Source organism: Argopecten irradians, chromosome 3 (genome assembly GCF_041381155.1).
Source record: "Argopecten irradians isolate NY chromosome 3, Ai_NY, whole genome shotgun sequence".
Taxonomy (NCBI): Eukaryota; Metazoa; Mollusca; class Bivalvia; order Pectinida; family Pectinidae; genus Argopecten; species Argopecten irradians.
Genome location: NC_091136.1, coordinates 71,330,763 through 71,351,648, shown reverse-complemented (window position 1 = coordinate 71,351,648; position 20,886 = coordinate 71,330,763). Strand labels below are relative to the sequence as shown.

General features: G+C 36.8%; 1 protein-coding gene across 1 annotated transcript; it reads left to right on the top strand.

Annotated features, from left to right (window-relative positions):
- The first annotated feature begins 8,228 nt into the window (after window positions 1-8,228).
- On the top strand, window positions 8,229-20,665 carry LOC138319456 (G protein-coupled receptor 137Ba-like). Its single transcript, XM_069262610.1, has 7 exons — window positions 8,229-8,829; window positions 9,727-9,770; window positions 10,474-10,708; window positions 11,858-12,007; window positions 12,451-12,579; window positions 15,430-15,542; window positions 19,133-20,665. Exons 1-7 carry the CDS (start codon window positions 8,326-8,328, stop codon window positions 19,365-19,367), a joined length of 1,410 nt encoding a protein of 469 aa, XP_069118711.1. The 5' UTR covers window positions 8,229-8,325; the 3' UTR covers window positions 19,368-20,665.
- Window positions 20,666-20,886: the final 221 nt, after the last annotated feature.

Sequence of the window (20,886 nt, the reverse complement as noted above, 5' to 3'; positions counted from 1 at the left end):
AGAAACTGTGTCATCAGGGTACACTTTAAAATTACTGTAAGATAATTTTAACTTTAAGATAACTACACAAAGACAAGAACGACACAATAAATGTACTGGTCAAAATGATATACTGTTTGTGTGTTGTCAAACACACCGTCAGCTGTTGATACATGGCTTGTTGCCAAGTTTTCCACCTTACACAGAGAAACAAGAGCCGAAAGGAAATTGAACTTTTCCAGTTGAATGTTTCTTTCTGGCCTGTATATGACAACTGTCAATATATTGCTAGAAATGAAACATCCATCAATAGTATTGAAGAATAGCATTTAATAAAAATCAATGATTGGACTAGAAGACGGGAAGTAAACAGTTTCAATCTCGTTCTAAGGTTACAATCCTAACTATATTTACATTTTTTACATGTAGCTGCGCTCTCATGAAGCTTTGCCTTTCAGTCACAATATTGGTACATAACTTTTACGTATATACATATCTCACTACATACCTGAAAAATATGGCACGCCGTTTTGTCATAAAATACATATATTACTTAAGGTCAAATCTTTTGCCCTTAAGGTAAAAAGATTTGCCGTTAAGGTCAAATCTTTTTACCTTAAGGTTAAATCTTTTGACCTTAAGTGCTAAAACGTTGAAACTGTACATAATGGCAAAAACTTTTGCCCTTAAGGTCATAAGATTTGCCCTTAAGGTTGAAAAATCGGATAGGTAACATAATGGCAAAAGCGTTTATTTGACATTATGTCTATGTCCATATTTTTTAACCTTAAGTTGTTGTAAACAAATCTTTACATAATGGCAAATCTTTTGACTTTAACGTCAAATCTTTTGACCTTAAGGGCAAAAAATATTTTTGTCAGTATGTGTGATGCCATAAATGTTGACAAACCACTTACTGGAAATGGAATCATCCAATTGTTTGTTGGTCAGATTTGGTATTCATTTCATTAAGGGAAAGGAAGAGTCATTTTTAGATCAGGTGTTTCTTCAATTTACAGAAGCAGCGATTGACAAAGACGTTTCAATGTTTCAAAAAGTCAATAATCTTACAGTATTTTTCATATTTTGAAGGGGAATGGTAATTTCTTTTCATCATAGTCTAAAGTATAAAATAGTCCAAACAGTCATTTAACCTTAAGGTAAAAAGATTTTTTGACCTTAAGGGCAAAAGATGTATTTACCTTAAGGTTAAAAACAGTTTTTTGACATTAACAGCAAAAAAGTTTTTTGATCTTAAAGATGCTCCACCGCCGACAGAGCATAAATGATATTCATCACTTGAACAATAATGGGTATTTAATAGTGTATATATATGTCTAATTAACAGAAAAAGTAATATAAAATAATGTATTTTGCTTTTGGTGCATGCGCAATCAGTACTTCATTCCATATAGGATATAGTGCCGCGGAATTTTTTCGGGATGCAATTAATTATTTTTTTGTAATTTTAACTTGAAGTAAAATTAGAAGCTCAAACTTTTCAAAGGTTATAATGGTGTAAAGTAAGTAACTTTTGTTACTGAAGAAAAATACTAAATCGCCTGCTCCTGTTTTTGATAGTGAAAATATACCATTTGTCAGCGGTGGAGCATCTTTAAGGGTAAAAGATTTACTTACCTTAATAAGTTTTTTGACCTTATAAGGTTAAAAAAGTTTTTTAACCTTAAGGGTAAAAGATTTATTTACCTTATGATTAAAAGTTTTAGTTTGTTTAACCTAAGGGCAAAAGATTTATTTACCTTAAGGGCAAAAGATTTACTTACTTTATGTTTAAAAGTTTTTTAACCTTAAGGGCAAAAGATTTATTTACCTTAAGGGCAAAAGAATTTATTTATTATTATTACCTTAAGGGCAAAAGATTTATTTACCTTATGGTTAAAAGTTTTTTTACCTTAACGACAAAAAAGTTTTTTGACCTTAAGGGCAAAAGATTTATTTACCTTAAAGTTAAAAAAAATTATTTGACCTTAAGGGCAAAAGATTTATTTACCTTTTTGTAGCAATTTAAATGAATTATTACCAGGTAGACTTTTAGTGTCAATAAATGAACAATTTTGAAAACAATTTTGTTACAAAGTATTTTTGGGGATTTAATTTTCATCAGTTGTTTGGTGTTTTCATTGGGTTTTTTTTTTTTTAACTTTTAAAGGACTTAAAATTTCATTTCCCTAAGTGTTTTATGTTATTCAGTATGTGAACAAGTCCATTATGTGATTAGGGGTATGAATAGCATGGTGACTTTTATGGATTAATTATTTGCCATTATGTACATTAAATCTAAAGGGCAAAAGATTTGACAGTAAGGGCAAAAGATTTGACCTTAAGGGCAAAAAAGTTTTTTGACCTTAAGGTCAAATCTTTTGCCCTTAAAGGATTTGTGCAGCCAAAATTTTGTTTTTGTAATACGTCAGGATATTGCTTTGGATGAATGAAAAATTAAGTCCCACCCAAAGAATCGCCTATCTTTTAGCGCTATCGGTTGGTTTTGGTCGTGATTTACGGGTAGTGTCGACTACGGTTCAGAGATAATGAGCTAGGTGGTCACGTGGTCTTGTGATGTCAGAGTAGTCCGCGGCTACACAATGTTAGCCTAGTACTATACATGTATACAGCATATATACATATACGTTAGATCTACAATTTGAGTTTTTGGAGTAAATGGTTATTCTAGCTTTATGATGTAGATATTTACAGTTTCAAAACATTCCATTTACACCACTTAAAAAATTCAGACAAGCATATATCTAACTTTAGATTAGATAATCAGTCCAGTTTGATAGCGATATCAAAATGATGTTCGGATCAGTCTGGACTGAGACAAAATTTAGCATGAATATATCTAGAATCCGTGTTTTTATTTCAAACTTCTTCTATAACGATGCAAACACGGCACAGTTTTTTAGTAAAAATAAAATGTGGACGGTTATCAGTTATGTGATATTGGAGTAACAGTACCGAACTTATACCGAAAATAATATGTATATCTATATTGTTGCCTTTGAAACTTTTTCCATAACGCTTACTAAAAAGCAGAAATATATCAATGGTATTTCTGATATATGTTCCTAAATCACAGTTTAAGTGTAGATTTAAATTCATTATTTCAAAATTAAACTAAATCCTTAAAATAGTATATTCATTGTCGACCGTTTGGTATATCATACCGAGATTTAATAGCATGATATATGAACATTTATCGTATAATCCGAAAAGTAACCACATAAAGTGTTCAAATGAAAATTGAAATTACTTGTATACAGGCATTATAAATAGATATAATATCTTGTACCTTTTTAAAAATATACTAAATGATATTTAAATAAGCATATTTAGTGTGATAATGTTGTAACCTTTCTTGTACGACTATACATGTACATTTAGAATCGAAACTGTGAAAATACATGCTTAGAATTTTTACTAATACCTTAGAAATTACGGAAGATTGCTATATGCCACGATTCCGTAATTACAGTTCTAGACTGGAATGATTTTTAAGGTTAAACCTTTAGTTGAAATAGTTCTTAGAACCATTTTTGTTTCTGAATAAGTCACCTTCTATTTTTGTTTTACCTGTGTACGACATATATATATGTGTATGTAATATATACTCCTAGGTATGATCAGGTATATTTTACTTCCATTTGCTTTTACATCTTCATTTTAAAAATGGAGGTGACAATAAAAAACCTAGAGCATAGATGTACGGGGTTTCCATAATTCAAATCACAATCCAATTAACGGATGTCCTAACCTGATTGACAGTAAGACAATAGCAAATACCCGATATAGTCCACCGAATAGCAAATTGCCCGCGGCCAGATAATTACAGGTGAGTTCGATGAATGGCGTTGTGTACAGGTAAACAACATCCTGGTCAAGGTATTACATAACCATCAAACCAAAGGCATGGCTAATTATATATCTATAACATCGGTGATTCTACTCGTATATCGATTAAAAATTGAAAGCGACCATACGGTCTGAAAAAAAGTTTGTTTTGCTTAATATCTCGATTATTTGATCATTTATAATATCAAAAGTAAATTCTTTCTACCACATGTTGAAACGTTTTACGGTTTTGAAATAAATGCATCTCGATTTATTCCCTTAGCAACACACAATACAATGTTTGTAATGATCAATCATTGGTGTGTACGTATATCAACTGAAGCATCATATCCTTGATGCTTTAATCAAGGATTTCTTAAATTGTTACTGTCACAAACTTTGCAACTCACAATGTATCAAAGATACAGACTACAGGAAAATATTATCTAAATAAAGCCTATTCGTTGCTGAAATCCTCGACAAAAAAATCTGAAACTTTTATTTCTGTGTGGATTTTCTTTCATAATTACACGAAGATACTTGCTATTAGAGCATAAATTAGAGTATTTGAAACATCGAATTTCACTTATTTAGTTATAAAAATTTGAGCCAAAGTTATTGTACGATTAACTTCACTCAAAAGTAATTATTAAATCAAAGTGCCAAGGCCACTCATAGATGCTGTGAATGAAGGACTCAAACAAAGGAATAAAGAAATTGGTTTTTCATTTAAATATAGAATTCATTAACTATACATAAGTGTGCAGTGTTGAATTTCGGGGTTTAATAAAAAATATTTACGATATACCGTCTTTATTTTATGATATTTGAAGTTTTTCAAGAACAATAAGTTGAATATCTTATTATCCTGAAATAACTGTTATAGATTTTATTTCTAAATTATTTTTGAAATAACAATTTCAACACCAATGAAACCGTTCAGAATCTGAGTATGATTTTTTTTATAATTCTTTATTAATTGCTAAATTATCAATTTCATCAATGTCTCTTTGTAGTAGGGTCATATTTTATGTGGATTTATGTAATAAATAAAAATGGTATAAAAGTGTATTTGAAAGGTGTTTCAATATTTGCAAATATATAATTTGCAGTGAATAGTAATAGTAATATGTATCTATGCCGTGCCGTGTTTTACTCGCGTGCGTAATATATCGTATATATTCGCGAGCGCTGCGTTTGTCTATATGTGTATGTACGTATATGTTTGTGTACCCGTTAGTAGTGTTCACTGACGGACTTTTATGACGGACAGGACATGTGACTGTTACGGACATTTACGAAGTTGTTTGATTGGTCAGTGTGGTCAGTTTAACGTATTTGATATATATCTTTTTGTATTTCGGGATATTTGAATTTCGTCCCTGTGCTTGGTTGGACGTTTGGTTTGATCGGTCGAGAAATTCATTAATTTGGTTCAATCTGTTGTGATTGCATGGTCGTACTCATGACGTACGGAGCTAGTATACTTTGTAGTGTATACATCAATTGCATTGATACACCATACGTGTTGTAAGTGTGTGTTTTTACTTTCATATATCATATCTATTTTTCAATAATACGTTTTCGGTATTGTGTGAAATGTAAAGTTTGTCTTTGCAAGTTATTCGCGTGATTCGGTGTTGAATGAATGATATATGATTTGAGAGTTGAATATTCTAATTGTGTTTTATTATATTTACAGAATGTTTTTAAAATGGAATAAAACATCATAAAGGAATATGAACCCAGCGGGTTTGTCATTTATTCAACAAATTCCACCCGCTACATCTTCAAAGACAAAAAAATAATAAGTAAACATTTTCGTATCTGAATATCCACTTAACATTGAAGAACATTTTCGGAAAAATATAACATTACAAATATTACCATTTCCGGATATGTTTTGGTTTCCTTTTTAGAAAACTAACATGGGTTGCTTTGACGACTTTTGACTAATAAATCATGGCCAGATACTTTGCCAAATAAAAGGTACATTATTTCATTACGTATATCACACGGATTTCTTTTAAATTCACAAGAACGCTAGCCGTTAACATCAAGAAAACTTCATGTAATGTATCGGACTTTAGCAAGTCTTCGTAAGCTTAACAGTAACTGGTTGGCGAGATATTATCGTGCAGAACATTTATCGTGAGTTTTGCTTTGCCGAATTTTGACTTATAATAAAACATGGCCATATACGTTTGTGAAGTAAAGGGTTCATCATTTGGTTACTTATAACAGTCAAATTTCTTTTGAATTCATAAGAACGCTATCACCAAGAAAACTTCCTGCAATACATCGGACTTTAGCAAGTCTTCATAAGGCTACCGTACATTACACGGCAATATAAGTTCATTTGTCACTTTAAGTTGCTCGTACATAAATAGATCTATATTATCATTATATTTTGTAAGTTTATGTTGATAGATTGGTACTTTTTCCCTTTCAATATTCTGCATTTGTCGATAAACAAAAGACACAACTCCCAGTGACTGATCAAGAGAGGAAACACATGTATATACTCAAAACTATTAACTTTTACTGCGCAATAATAACTCAGATATAGTTCGTCAATACAACCAACACAAATAACTTTATAAGCGTTATAATAACTTTCTTTTGCAGTTACCTTCCTAACATTTGATTACAATAATCGATCATTAGCATGAATAACGTAAAATTTAAATAAACATACACAATCCAAAATCCACCGAAAGTCTGTCGCGGAGGAAGACAGCGAAGAAGGCGTTGTTCGTGATTTTCGGGAGACCAGCGTTCTCGGAGTAATACAAATATAACAGAGTCCCAAATGAACACTTAAAACACTCCATCCGTGGTGTATACGTATGTACAAATTCTATGTCTGTGGTTTTGAATATTGGGGTTTTATTTTTTCATACCATCTAGTATTACGTGAAATGAACAAAACAACTTTTAAATTTCATCGCGGAGTGGTTTCATTGTTTTGATGTGCACAGGCTCTCCGAGCGTACCTAAGAATGCTGTTTCACAGCATCAAAAATATTTGATCGGCTTTTCCTGCGACCGTCAATGTAAGTGATAGCACATCAGTTGTAGTACAGCTATAAGCCACGGACTATTGTGACGTCACACGGTTTAGAGCTAGAAAATATGCATAATCGGGTGGTCAGAAAATTTGACCTCGATATCGGCGGTTTACAGGTTACTCCGGTCGCGCGCGGCACGGAGAGGTTTCTATATGGTCTATTAAAGCCATTTCCTGCATAAACTGAAATTATCATTTTTGACTGCACAAATCCTTTAAAGGCCCACTACCTTTCCGGAGCAAAATATAAAGGTTTCTTAAAAAGCATTAATAACATCAGAAAACGCATACCGATGACCTAAAATAAGGTTACGACACCAAACATATGCAAGATTTCCTGCGTAATATATGAAAACAGTGGAGAGTCAATTCGCTGTTTTGCCGTCTGGCGCAGTGATAGTCATCTACCGTGCGGTATTTAGGACGAAGGCGGGAAACATAATACGACCCGCATTGTGAAAATAAACATTTTATTTATTTTAATCAAAACGTTCAGAAGGTGATGGTGAATGTAGTATTAACGGTAAGTTAATAATTCTTAAGACTGTACAAAATTATCGATCTTGTTTTACATTCCCATTTTAAAAATTAAAAGCCGTTTCAGAAAGGTAGTGGGCCTTTAAGGTGAAATGTACATAATGGCAAAAAAACAAGATTTGATCTGTGTATTATGTGTATTTTATAACAGAACGGCGTGCCATAGAAAAATCTATACCTACTTACAAATGTGATTTTTCGGTCATTATAGATAGCTAACCAGTGCATCATAAAGGGAAAGTGAAAGTAACGGTTTCCCAGCAATTTGGATGACTAGCTCATTACATTTCAACGTTTATTTAAATTTTCGCATCCTTAATCAACGTGATCAAAAACAAAACTATGGCTAACCTCTTGGATATGTTCTTCTCTCTTCACAGCTTTCCCACTTTTGGAGGTTGCGGACAGGTCACTTTTAGGCAGATTGAGTGTGTCCGAATATCTTTTACTACTTGAATTACTCTTAAATCGGATAAAGTTTGCACTTGGAAATCTTGTGCCGTGTAATCTCAAAGAACTTAACATTCTGCGAAGCTTTTATGGCATTTGTTTACAATATATGCGGTTTACGACCGTCAAAACACTCTTTTCATAGAGGCAGCCATATTGTTATTCCGCACAGAATAAATAAAAAGTTTTGCCGAAGAAACCGATACATAATTTATAAATAATGCGTAATGATTCTTTATCTTTAGAATTGAAATTTTAATTTCATTTTGTCCGATAATTTGTCTTATATATCTTTGATAACAGGAAATAATTAATTCAAGGTCAAGGCCACTGCTATGATCATGTGATTTTGTTTTGGCTCAAAAAGCTGTCAGACGAATGGCAGACGAGCTAGCTGTTTGTAAACAGGAATTTTTATCATGCGAACAACAATGAACTGAATGCGGTCATTGATCGCTATGAAACATCAGGGAAAGTTCCCTTTAATATTTCCAGATGGCCTGTTTCAAACTATTCAGAATGGAATCGCCAAAAGATTCACAAACCATGATTCTGTCAGAACAGAAAGAATTGCAAGGGCTGCAGATTCACTTCCGCTGGACGTTGATATTGATGCATTCCCTACATTGGAACCCGCCTTAACGCCCGTCACGGAACTGTGGCTAACCATTCTTTATGTCTCACTGTACGGGTTGTTGTTTTTCATGGTGTACTTTCAGTTATGGATGATATGGTATTACCGACATAAGAGATTGAGTTACCAGACAGTGTTTCTGTTTCTCTGTCTGGTCTGGACAGGCCTGAGAACAACACTTTTCTCATTTTACTTTACTGACTGTATCCTAGTCAACAACCTTCCTCTGCCATTTACCTGGCTACTTTATTGTTTTCCCGTTTGTTTACAGTTTACTACACTGTGTCTGCTGGTGTTATTTTTTGCCCAGGTAAGATCATCAGTTGATTAATGATTCATACAACACTGTCGAGTAACATGCATGTAGTTTTGCCCTCTTCTTTACATAGTATATAATGTAACTAGACCTATATGTTCCCTTCATTAATAAAAGTACATGGATGTAACTAGGAATTATATTAGAGTACATGTATATGTCCATTTATTAAGTACTACACACATTTAGATTCGTCTTCATCATTATAAAGTTTTATACCTGTAAATACATGTGTCCTTTCCATACACTACAGAACACAATATTACTAAATTGGCTGCATTACAAAGTACATGTCAGTCTAATCTGTATAGACTACAAAAACCTCCCAAGGGATAAGGGGAAAATGGTATCTATAGCCAAATTATTGCTAAGACAGGTTTCACGTACTGCACATCTATATATATGTACATTATATATATGTAGCGGGATTGGACTGGATCGATCATCAGTGCCCGGCTAGCTCAGTCAGTAAAGCACTCGGTTAGTGTTCGGAGGGTCCTGAGTTCGAATCCTGGTCTGGCCGCTACATTTTCTCCTCTCCTAGCAGTTACACAATTGGCCCCCAAATAAATAACCCACGTTGGTGGTGTTTGAAAGGGTCTCATATGTCTTAGAGGGCAAAAAGACTTCGAAAAAGGAGGGAGGAGTGTAGCAGGATTGGACTGGGTCGATCATCGGTGACCAGGTAGCTCAGTCAGTAGAGCACTCGGCTAGTGTTCGGAGGGTCCCGGGTTCGAATCCTGGTCTGGCCACTACATTTTCTCCTCTCCTGTTGCATATATAATTATGAATTCCTTAATAGCATAGTACATGCATATATATATATATATACACCGTATGTATACTAGATATACAAAGGACCTTTAACATCTTGTTACATCTTCTTTCCAGGTTGTGTTTAAAGCCAAAGCCAAGTATGAACCTAGTCAATATAAGTAAGTGATATCTTCACCTCCTATTTAACTCCTGTTATTCATGGAATCTTCCCCATGTATGTCCTATTTATAGAATGCCCAATCTTCCCCATGTATGTCCTATTTATGGAATGCCCAATCTTCCCCATGTATGTCCTATTTATGGAATGCCCAATCTTCCCCATGTATGTCCTATTTATAGAATGCCCAATCTTCCCCATGTATGTCCTATTTATAGAATGCCCAATCTTCCCCATGTATGTCCTATTTATAGAATGCCCAATCTTCCCCATGTATGTCCTATTTATGGAATGCCCAATCTTCCCCATGTATGTCCGTGTGTTGTGGGGAGACTACTGTCTTCATACATAATGTATGTAGTTAGAACGTACAACTATACAGACAATGGTACAGTGATATACAATTGAAGATAAAGTAGAAAACAGCATCCATCTTTTAACCATTTATAGCAGTTGTTCCCAATAGAGTAGAAAACTGCATCTATCTTTTAACCATATATAGCAATCGTTCCCAATGGAATAGAAAACTGCATCCATCTTTTAACTACATGTATATACATGTATAGCAGTTGTTCCCAATAGAGTAGAAAACTGCATCTATCTTTTAACCATATATATATATATAGTGTTGGTAGGAAACACACATCATTTTTTTCATATATTACCTGCTTGTTATACATTGCTGATGCACTTGAACATTTCAGAAGACCTTTACGTATCGGGATAGCCTTGGCCATCCTCATCTTCTTTATCACCAACATGACAGCGGCCATTGTGGTGAACTATCAGTCTATCCAGTACCACTCGGTACCGATATCTGTGATTATTGTGCGCGTGTCTATCAATGACAGTCTGTTTGTGATGTCCGCCACCGTATTGTCTGTATGTATCTACAAAATGAGCCGGATGGCCTCAGCGCATGTTGTGCTGGAAGCCAAGGTGAGTATACATTGAATACATTTATTCTTCAATTTCAAATATCTTTTTGAGACACATTATCTTTTTAGCTCACCTGGCCCATTGTGATCATTCTGTTATTTACAGGGGACGACATTGTGTCAGACAATGACTACATCCATTGTGATCATTCTGTTATTTACAGGGGACGACATTGTGTCAGACAATGACTACGTACATTGTGATCATTCTGTTATTTACAGGGGACGACATTGTGTCAGACAATGACTACATCCATTGTGATCATTCTGTTATTTACAGGGGACGACATTGTGTCAGACAATGACTACGTACATTGTGATCATTCTGTTATTTACAGGGGACGACATTGTGTCAGACAATGACTACATCCATTGTGATCATTCTGTTATTAACAGGGGACGACAATGTGTCAGACAATGACTACGTACATTGTGATCATTCTGTTATTTACAGGGGACGACATTGTGTCAGACAATGACTACATCCATTGTGATCATTCTGTAATTTACAGGGGACGACATTGTGTCAGACAATGACTACATCCATTGTGATCATTCTGTTATTTACAGGGGACGACATTGTGTCAGACAATGACTACATCCATTGTGATCATTCTGTTATTTACAAGGGACGACATTGTGTCAGACAATGACTACGTACATTGTGATCATTCTGTTATTTACAGGGGACGACATTGTGTCAGACAATGACTACGTACATTGTGATCATTCTGTTATTTACAGGGGACGACATTGTGTCAGACAATGACTACATCCATTGTGATCATTCTGTTATTTACAAGGGACGACATTGTGTCAGACGATGACTACGTACATTGTGATCATTCTGTTATTTACAGGGGACGACATTTCGTCAGACAATGACTACGTACATTGTGATCATTCTGTTGTTTACAGGGGACGACATTGTGTCAGACAATGACTACATCCATTGTGATCATTCTGTTATTTACAGGGGACGACATTGTGTCAGACAATGACTACGTACATTGTGATCATTCTGTTATTTACAGGGGACGACATTATGTCAGACAATGACTATGTACATTGTGATCATTCTGTTATTTACAGGGGACGACATTGTGTCAGACAATGACTACGTACATTGTGATCATTCTGTTATTTACAGGGGACGACATTGTGTCAGGCGATGACTACATCCATTGTGATCATTCTATTGTTCACGTCCCGGGCTGTGTACAATATCATTGCACTGCTACCTTATACCAAGGAAAAGATGCCTTCGTTTGGTTACAACTGGGTCAACGTCTCAGACCAGGTTAGTCTTCAGATCCAATAGTAATAGTCAGGTCACATACATGTACAAAATATTTGACAAAAGGAACTGATGTATTTGATGTATTAATATGCATAATAATTGCAACTTGTAGGTTGAAGATGTGCACAAGATAAGGATAAAAAAGTGCACATGTGGAGGAAATATTAACACATGATATAGAATCAAACATATGTAACATAGTCTTATAGCAATATTATACTGTACATATTACTGTACTGTACACAGTAAGAAGGATGCAGAAGCGAGATGATGGTAATACATGCAGACTAGATCAGTCCTTATACTTATCAAATATTTATTTATCAGTTAAAATGTTCCTTTGTTCTTTATGAGGACTATAAGAAAGGTGTATGCTTACATACTTTTACTGAATAACATATGAAATCCTTAATATATTCATATTAACGCCGTTTGTATTACAGGCCGACATAATTGATCTCGATGGAGGTTATGCCTATGTATCATTTGGGATCGTACTGTTTGTTTGGGAGTTCCTGCCAACTCTAATCATTGTTGTGTTTTTTCGTGTCAAAAAGCCACCTACTGATTCAGTAAGTGTTTTTACTCAAAGTTAAAACATTTTCATTATTCTTATTATCATTTTTATTAGGTCACCTGAGACGAAGTCTCAAGTGACCTATTCTAATCGCCTTTTGTCCGTCGTCGTGCGTCGTCCGTCGTATGTCCGTAAACAATTTACATTTTCGACTTCTTCTCCAAAACTGCTGAAGCAATTTCGATGAAATTTTGCACAAACCTTCTAAGGCCAATCAAAATTGTGAATTATATGGTCCCAACCCCCCAGGGGGCTGTGGGAGGGGCCAAAAGGGGTAAAATTGAGTAAAAATTCAAAAATCTTCTTCTCTACTCACAGATGTGGTAGAATCAAATACTCTTCATAGATAGAAAGGTCTTAAGGTCCTTTACAAAAAATGTGAATTATATGACCCTGGGGTCTCTAGTTTCCCCCTGGGGAGGGGGTTAAGTTTACTATAGTTTATATTGGGAAAACACATTTTTGCGCATTATTTGGTCATTTGTAATAGGAAATGAGTCAAATTGTCAGAATTATCAGTATGAGAAGGCCATTTCATCCTATTAACAAATTTTTAATGACTGACCCCCAAGGGGCCTTAGGGGCGGGGTCAAAATGGGTCAAATAGGCTAAAACTTCAAAAATTCTTCTGAAATTCTGGAAATGGTAGAATCAGACATGTTAACCCAACCGATTCTGGCGGAAGTCTACCGCTTTTGAGACTGATATTCCGCCTACCGCTTTAATATCCAAATATTCCGATTTCTGCAAAACATCGTCTTCATTTTTTTTTTCTTCCGATTTCTGAATTTTTCATAGTCGGTTGGGGCTGCCATGGTGGCTTCAAAATGCATACCAGACTGAGTAGGCTGACTTGCTTCATAATTAAGTAAACAAAGGAGGTGTGAACACTCCCTGACCAACACCCACTGGTGCTAATTAGCAGCCTGGGGCTAGTTCCACCTTGGCTTGGTGGTGTCACTTGTGTCTGAGTGTAACGATGTGTGTTACGTAGGCCTACCGTAAGGAAACAATCATCTGGCCTTTCAATAAATTTTGTGCTTAAAACTAGTAAGCATCATTTCAAAAACAAACACTACTTATAATTGAAATGATTTACTCACGTTTTTAATGTAAAATAGGCATACAGTGTCTGCTGAAAATCATAAACTTTGCAATCGTAATGGCCGCCATTTTGGAATGGGGTGATTCTAATAAAGGATCCGGATTTTGGTATATTTTTTCAGGATATCACTAAAAAAAAGTTATTATTTTTTTCAGAGTGATAATTTCTCTAGAATATTGGTGTAAATTTGAGAAACAAATATTTGTATTTTTTCTTGCATAAATCAAAAGAAAATGAGTCCAGTATGTATTACAAAAAAAAAAAGTGAAAAAAAACCCAAAACAAATAGACAAAATGTATAATTAAAAAAGGTGATAAATAGCATTGAAATAAAAGTATACAATGTATTTATTGGCATTTTTCATCTTCTAAATTTAATGTAAGCCTTAATTAACATTTAAAAATACAAAATGAGCCACCATGCAAGGCCTATGGTAATAATTAAAGTTAAATCATAATTTGTTAACAAAATATGTTTTTGTAATTATTTTGCATATTATTGATATTTATACATCTCTGACGCGTCGCGAAAAATGCCGCGTGTAATGCTACCGCTTTGGAGTCAAAAATCTACCTCTTTTTGCTCACCAAAGGTTAACATGTCTGGTAGAATCAAATACTTTTCATAAATAGAAAGGTCTTAAGGTCCTTTACAAAAATTGTGAATTATATGACCCTGGGGTCTCACGTTTCCCCCCTGGGGAGGGGGTCAAGTTTACTATAGTTTATATAGGGAAAACATATTTATGAGCATGTTTTGCTCAATTTTCATTGGAAACGAGTCAAACTTGGTTAGAATTATTAGCCTGAGATAGCATTTTAATATCATATCCACATTGGTCCTGGCCGACCCCCTGGGGGCAGAGGGGCGGGGCTAAAAAAGGGTAAAAATGATTAAGATTTCAAAAAATACCTCTGAGTTCACAGGTTTGATGGAAGCAAATACTCTTCATAGTCTAAAAAGTCAAATTTATAAATCACTGACCAACTTCAAGGCCCAGCATATGGTGGTTATATGTCTTTTATTTGTTTCATTATTTGTTTCATTATATATTCTAACTCAGGTGACCGTTAAGGCCCATGGGCCTCTTGTTATTTTTGTTATGTTAAATATCCGTCTGATCAAAGTGTTGACTAGCTGTCATAAGGAACTCTTACCAAGAGATGTATTGTTCATTAAGGCTACCAAATGTTCCCTTGTCTGGTAATGAAGGAAAAGTCTTCAAATATAAGAAAACTATAATGTCTTATATGGGTTAGACAATATTAATACAGTACATATTTTCTGAATTTTCAAATTGTTACAGTTTGAAATTTAATAACTATTGGATTAAAGTTGATTAGATTGTCTGTCACATGAATTGAGAAATGGCAGCCATTGTGATCTGTTTCTGTGTATGGCAAATTTAGTTAATAGAGTATGAAATCATTGATTGCATCATATTTTATTTTGGTTTCTACAATTTAATATTGTATCCCATGGGTTCAACAGACAGCCTTGCTCCATTACAGTCTATACAACCTATTCCCTACCCTGTTACTCATACTCGTACTAAAATGTTGTATGTGTATCAGGTTTATTGGTTAGTGTTTTTTCATCTGGTACTCTGGCTTTCCTCCACCAAAAAACCTGGCACATTCTTAAATGACCCTAGCTGTTAATTGGATGTTTATCTAATAAAACCAAACTGTTTAAGTGAGATGAGAGGTGTTACAGATAGAGGACATATTTTGTTTTAGGCATTAAGTGACATGGCAGCACAACATCAGAACAGTAGATCTTACTTCTTTGATAACCCGAGACGTTATGACAGTGACGATGATCTCACACGGAGTGCTCACTCCCGTGCTAGGTAAGTCAACACTGTGGTACTCATACATGTACAGTGGACTTCTTTGATAATCCGAGACGTTATGACAGTGACGATGATCTCACACGGAGTGCTCACTCCCGTGCTAGGTAAGTCAACACTGTGGTACTCATACATGTACAGTGGACCCGCGATAATCCGAGACGTTATGACAGTGACGATGATCTCACACGGAGTGCTCACTCCCGTGCTAGGTAAGTCAACACTGTAGTACTCATACATGTACAGTGGACCCGCGATAACCCGAGAGGTTATGACAGTGACGATGATCTCACACGGAGTGCTCACTCCCGTGCTAGGTAAGTCAACACTGTAGTACTCATACATGTACAGTGAAACTTCCCCAAATCCAACACGGTCGGTGCATAGAATTTTGTCCGGTTTAGAGAGGGTTCGGTTTGGAGGAGTGAACCGAAAATCGATCATTACGATCTGGATTTAATCGATTGGAAGTCGTTTTCTACACTATACTGTAACCTATACTTGTGCCGATATGCCTAGTGTTTGTTGTAACCGACCAATAGTATTCTTAATGTGTTTTTGTCTTGTCTGCACTTACCTACATGTACATACCGCCGATCACTTGCGGTTACGTCAAGAATCAAATTAAATATTATCTAATTACACAATGATCTGTCAATGCCAGTCATTATATGACATGGTCATTTTCTAAAACAATACATGGCTTCGGCTTCTTCATACAGAGAATTTACGTTAGCCTATCCAACAAATAAATAAACTGTGTGAGACTCTCAAAATTGAATACAAAACTTTCTCTTAAAACAGTAAACAAACCGCGTACACGTGGTACACCGTCGTTCAATATCTAAACAATAGATATGATTTAATAATCACACCACAATCTCTGGTATAATTACCAGGTACATACATATAACCTTCACACCTGTATACATGCCCCAGGACATGGCATGTGACAACTATAGACAAAGGTACGTGTGTATTTCACGGTCGGTTGATCAGACCTCAATGCAAGTTATCGATGCCGCTCAGGTAAGGCCAGTTTTCAGAAGTGTATTTTAGTTACATTTGACTATTCCATTCTCAAAATCGGTCGGTGTTCGTAATTGGGAGGGATAGGTTTTGGCAAGACTATTAATAAAGAGAAATTCTTTCCATACATGACATCCGTGTTCGGTTTCTAGAAGGTTTGGTTTTGGAAAGTTACACTGTATCATATATACCCTAATGTCTGTTTGTGTCTTTTTAGCTCACCTGGTCGGAAGGACCAAGGTAAGCTTATGCGATACTGTGGTGTCCAGCGTCTGTCTGTCCGACAACAATCAACTTCTTCTCCATAACCGCTGGCCGGAATTGAACAAAATTTGACTGGTAGCATACTTATGGGCTGCTGACTGAAAATTGTACAAATGGTCGGGCTGACCCCCCGGGGGCCTGATGAGCGGGTCCAAAAAGGGTCAAATTGGCAATTTTCATATAAACGACTTCTTCTCTGAAACTAAGCATGAGATAGCACTCATAATGCAATGGTAGCATCTTTATAGGGTAGGGATTTAAAATTGTACAATTGATGGGACTGACCCCCCGGTGGCCCAGTGTTTTTCCTGCCTATATATTTGGGGCCAAAATTCGGCCCCATTCCCAATTGTATTTCTTGTTATTTTTTCCCAAATCTATGTCTAAATTTCCCAAAACAGTGAGTTGAAGTGTATTTTGTGTGACGAAACAAAAAAAATCTGGAAATTCCAAGTTTGAACATTGTATTTTAGTATACATTCTTACTATGATTCTTAGAGAAGGATAATTGTTTATTTCTACCTTTTCCAAAATTTCCATAAACACCGTTAAAATTTTTCCCAATTTCCTACTTTTATCGCACAAAAATTCCCAATTTTCACCAGGTGGTAATTTCCCAAAATACCCAGGAAAAACACTGGGGCCTGAGGGGCGGGGCCAAAAGGAGTCAAATTGGCTATTTTCTTATAAACAACTTCCTCTCTGAAACTAAGCATTGACTAACACTCATAGTCATATAATATTGATACCACCATTATATGGTTGGTATTCAAAATTAAACTAATCGTCTGGTCAATAGCTATTTCTGATTGTAAGAGTTTTTGTGATAACTACGTAGTAAAAAAAAATCCAGGTGAGCAATACAGGCCCTCTAGGCCTCTTGTTTTCATTATTTGTCTATAGGATATAACTGGTGGTTTATTATTTTTAGATTCTGACAATTGAATATTGCTGCTTTAATTTCCAGGAATGTTATCATTAGGTCATCTGACCCAAAGGGTCAGGATGACCTATTGTCATCTTGCACTGTCCGTGCGCCGTGCGCTGTCCTTCGTGCGCAGTGCGTAAACTTTTCATTCAAACGACTTCTTCTCAATAACCAGAAGGCCCAGGGTACTCATATTTGGCCTGTAGGTTGCTGGGATGGAGGGCTACCAAGTTTGTTCAAATGAATGACCTTGGCCTTCATTCAAGGTCACAGGGGTCAAAAAGGCTAAAATCTTTAAACGTCTTCTTCTCAAGAACCAGAAGGCCCAGGGTACTGATATTTGGCCTGTAGGATGCTGGGATGAAGGGCTACCAAGTTTGTTTAAAAAAATGACCTTGACCTTCATTCAAGGTCACAGGGGTCAAATAGCTAAAATCCTTTAAACAACTTCTTGTGAATAACAAAGAGGCCTAGAGACCTGATATTAGGCCTGTGGCATGCTGGGATGAAGGGCTACCAAGTTTGTTCAAATGAATGACCTTGACCTTCATTCAAGGTCACAGGGATTAAAAAGGCTAAAATCTTTAAACGACTTCTTCTTAAGAACCAAGAAGGCCCAGGGTACTCATATTTGGCCTGTAGGTTGCTGGGATGGAGGGCTACCAAGTTTGTTCAAATGAATGACCTTGGCCTTCATTCAAGGTCACAGAGTTCAAAAAGGCTAAAATCTTTAAATGACTTCTTCTCAAGAACCAGAAGGCCCAGGGTACTGATATTTGGCCTGTAGGATGCTGGGATGAAGGGCTACCAAGTTTGTTCAAATAAATGACCTTGACCTTCATTCAAGGTCACAGGGGTCAAATAGACATGCTTGGATGAAGGGCTATCAAATTTGTTCAAATGAATGGCCTTGATCTTCATTCAAGGTCATGGTGGTCAAAAAGGCTCAAAATCTTTAAACAACTTCTTTTCAAGACCCAGAAGGCACATGGTACTGATATTGGGCCTGTAGCATGCTGGGATGAAGGGCTACCAAGTTTGTTCAAATGAATGACCTTGACCTTCATTCAAGGTCACGGGGGTCAAATAGGCTAAAATCTTTAAATGACTTCTTCTCAAGAACCAGAAGGCCAAGGGTACTGATATTGGGCATGTAGCATGCTTGAATGAAGGGCTATCAAGTTTATTCAAATGAATGACCTTGATCTTCATTTAAGGTCACGAGTGGCATATAGACTAAAATCTTTAAACGACTATGTTGTATTGTACTAATAGTCAGATGACCGTTAAGGCCCATGGGCCTCTTGTTTTTTCATGTGTTTTTGTTTTATGTTGTGAAATTTTAAAACTAAATATATTGTTATTACAGTAATTATGACATCAATTATGGACATGCTTCAATCAACAATACTGAAGGACCAAAGACCACACCAAGAGGAACCCCAAGGGGAACTCCATGGGGCACTCCACGGGGGAACTATGGGGCTACAAATGTAGGGAGTTTTACAGGGAGAGTAGTAGGATACGGGTCTCCAGCCACCGGAGGCAATCAGGGAGCCAATCAGGGGGTCCAGAACCCTGGCTATCAGAACCCAGCTGAATGATGGTATTTCCTGATACTAGTAGTATAAGCTGAAGCAGTATACCATAGTGTATAGAGCCCAGCTGGAGCAGTATACCATAGTGTAAAGGGTCCAGCTGGAGCAGTATACCATAGTGTAAAGGGCCCAGCTGGAGCAGTATACCATAGTGTATAGGGCCCAGCTGGAGCAGTATACCATAGTATATAGGGCCCAGCTGGAGCAGTATACCATAGTGTATAGGGCCAAGCTGGAGCAGTATACCATAGTTTAAAGGGCCCAGCTGGAAAAGTATACCATAGTATATAGGGCCCAGTTGGAGCAGTATACCATAGTATATAGGGCCCAGCTGGAGCATTATACCATAGTGTATAGGGCCAAGCTGGAGCAGTATACCATAGTTTAAAGGGCCCAGCTGGAAAAGTATACCATAGTGTATAGGGCCCAGCTGGAGCAGTATACCATAGTGTATAGGGCCCAGTAGGAGCAGTACACCATAGTGTATAGTTCCCAGCTGGAGCAGTATACCATAGTGTAAAGGTCCCAGCTGGAGCAGTATACCATAGTGTATAAGGCCCAGCTGGAGCGGTATACCATAGTGTATAGGGCCCAGCTGGAGCAGTATTCCATAGTGCATAGGGCCTAGCTGGAGCAGTATACCATAGTGCATAGGGCCCAGCTGGAGCAGTATTCCATAGTGTATAGGTCCCAGCTGGAGCAGTATACCATAGTTTAAAGGGCCCAGCTGGAGCAGTATACCATAGTGTATAGGGCCCAGCTGGAGCAGTATACCATAGTGTATAGGGCCCAGCTGGAGCTTTATACCATAGTGCATAGGGCCCAGCTGGAGCAGTATACCATAGTGTATAGGGCCCAGCTGGAGCAGTATACCATAGTGCATAGGGCCCAGTTGGAGCTGTATACCAAAGTGTATAGGGCCCAGCTGGAGCAGTATATCATAGTGTATAGGTCCCAGCTGGAGCAGTATACCATAGAGCATAGGGCCCAGCTGGAGCAGTATTCCATAGTGTATAGGGCCCAGTTGGAGCTGTATACCATAGTGCATAGGGCCCAGCTGGAGCAGTATACCATAGTGTATAGGTCCCAGCTGGAGCAGTATACCATAGTGCATAGGGCCCAGCTGGAGCAGTATTCCATAGTGTATAGGGCCCAGCTGGAGCAGTATACCATAGTGTATAGGGCCCAGCTGGAGCAGTATACCATAGTGTATAGGGCCCAGCTGGAGCATTATACCATAGTGTATAGGGCCAAGCTGGAGCAGTATACCATAGTTTAAAGGGCCCAGCTGGAAAAGTATACCATAGTGTATAGGGCCCAGCTGGAGCAGTATAGGGCCCAGCTGGAGCAGTATACCATAGTGTATAGGGCCCAGTAGGAGCAGGATACCATAGTGTATAGTTCCCAGCTGGAGCAGTATACCATAGTGTAAAGGTCCCAGCTGGAGCAGTATACCATAGTGTATAAGGCCCAGCTGGAGCGGTATACCATAGTGTATAGGGCCCAGCTGGAGCAGTATTCCATA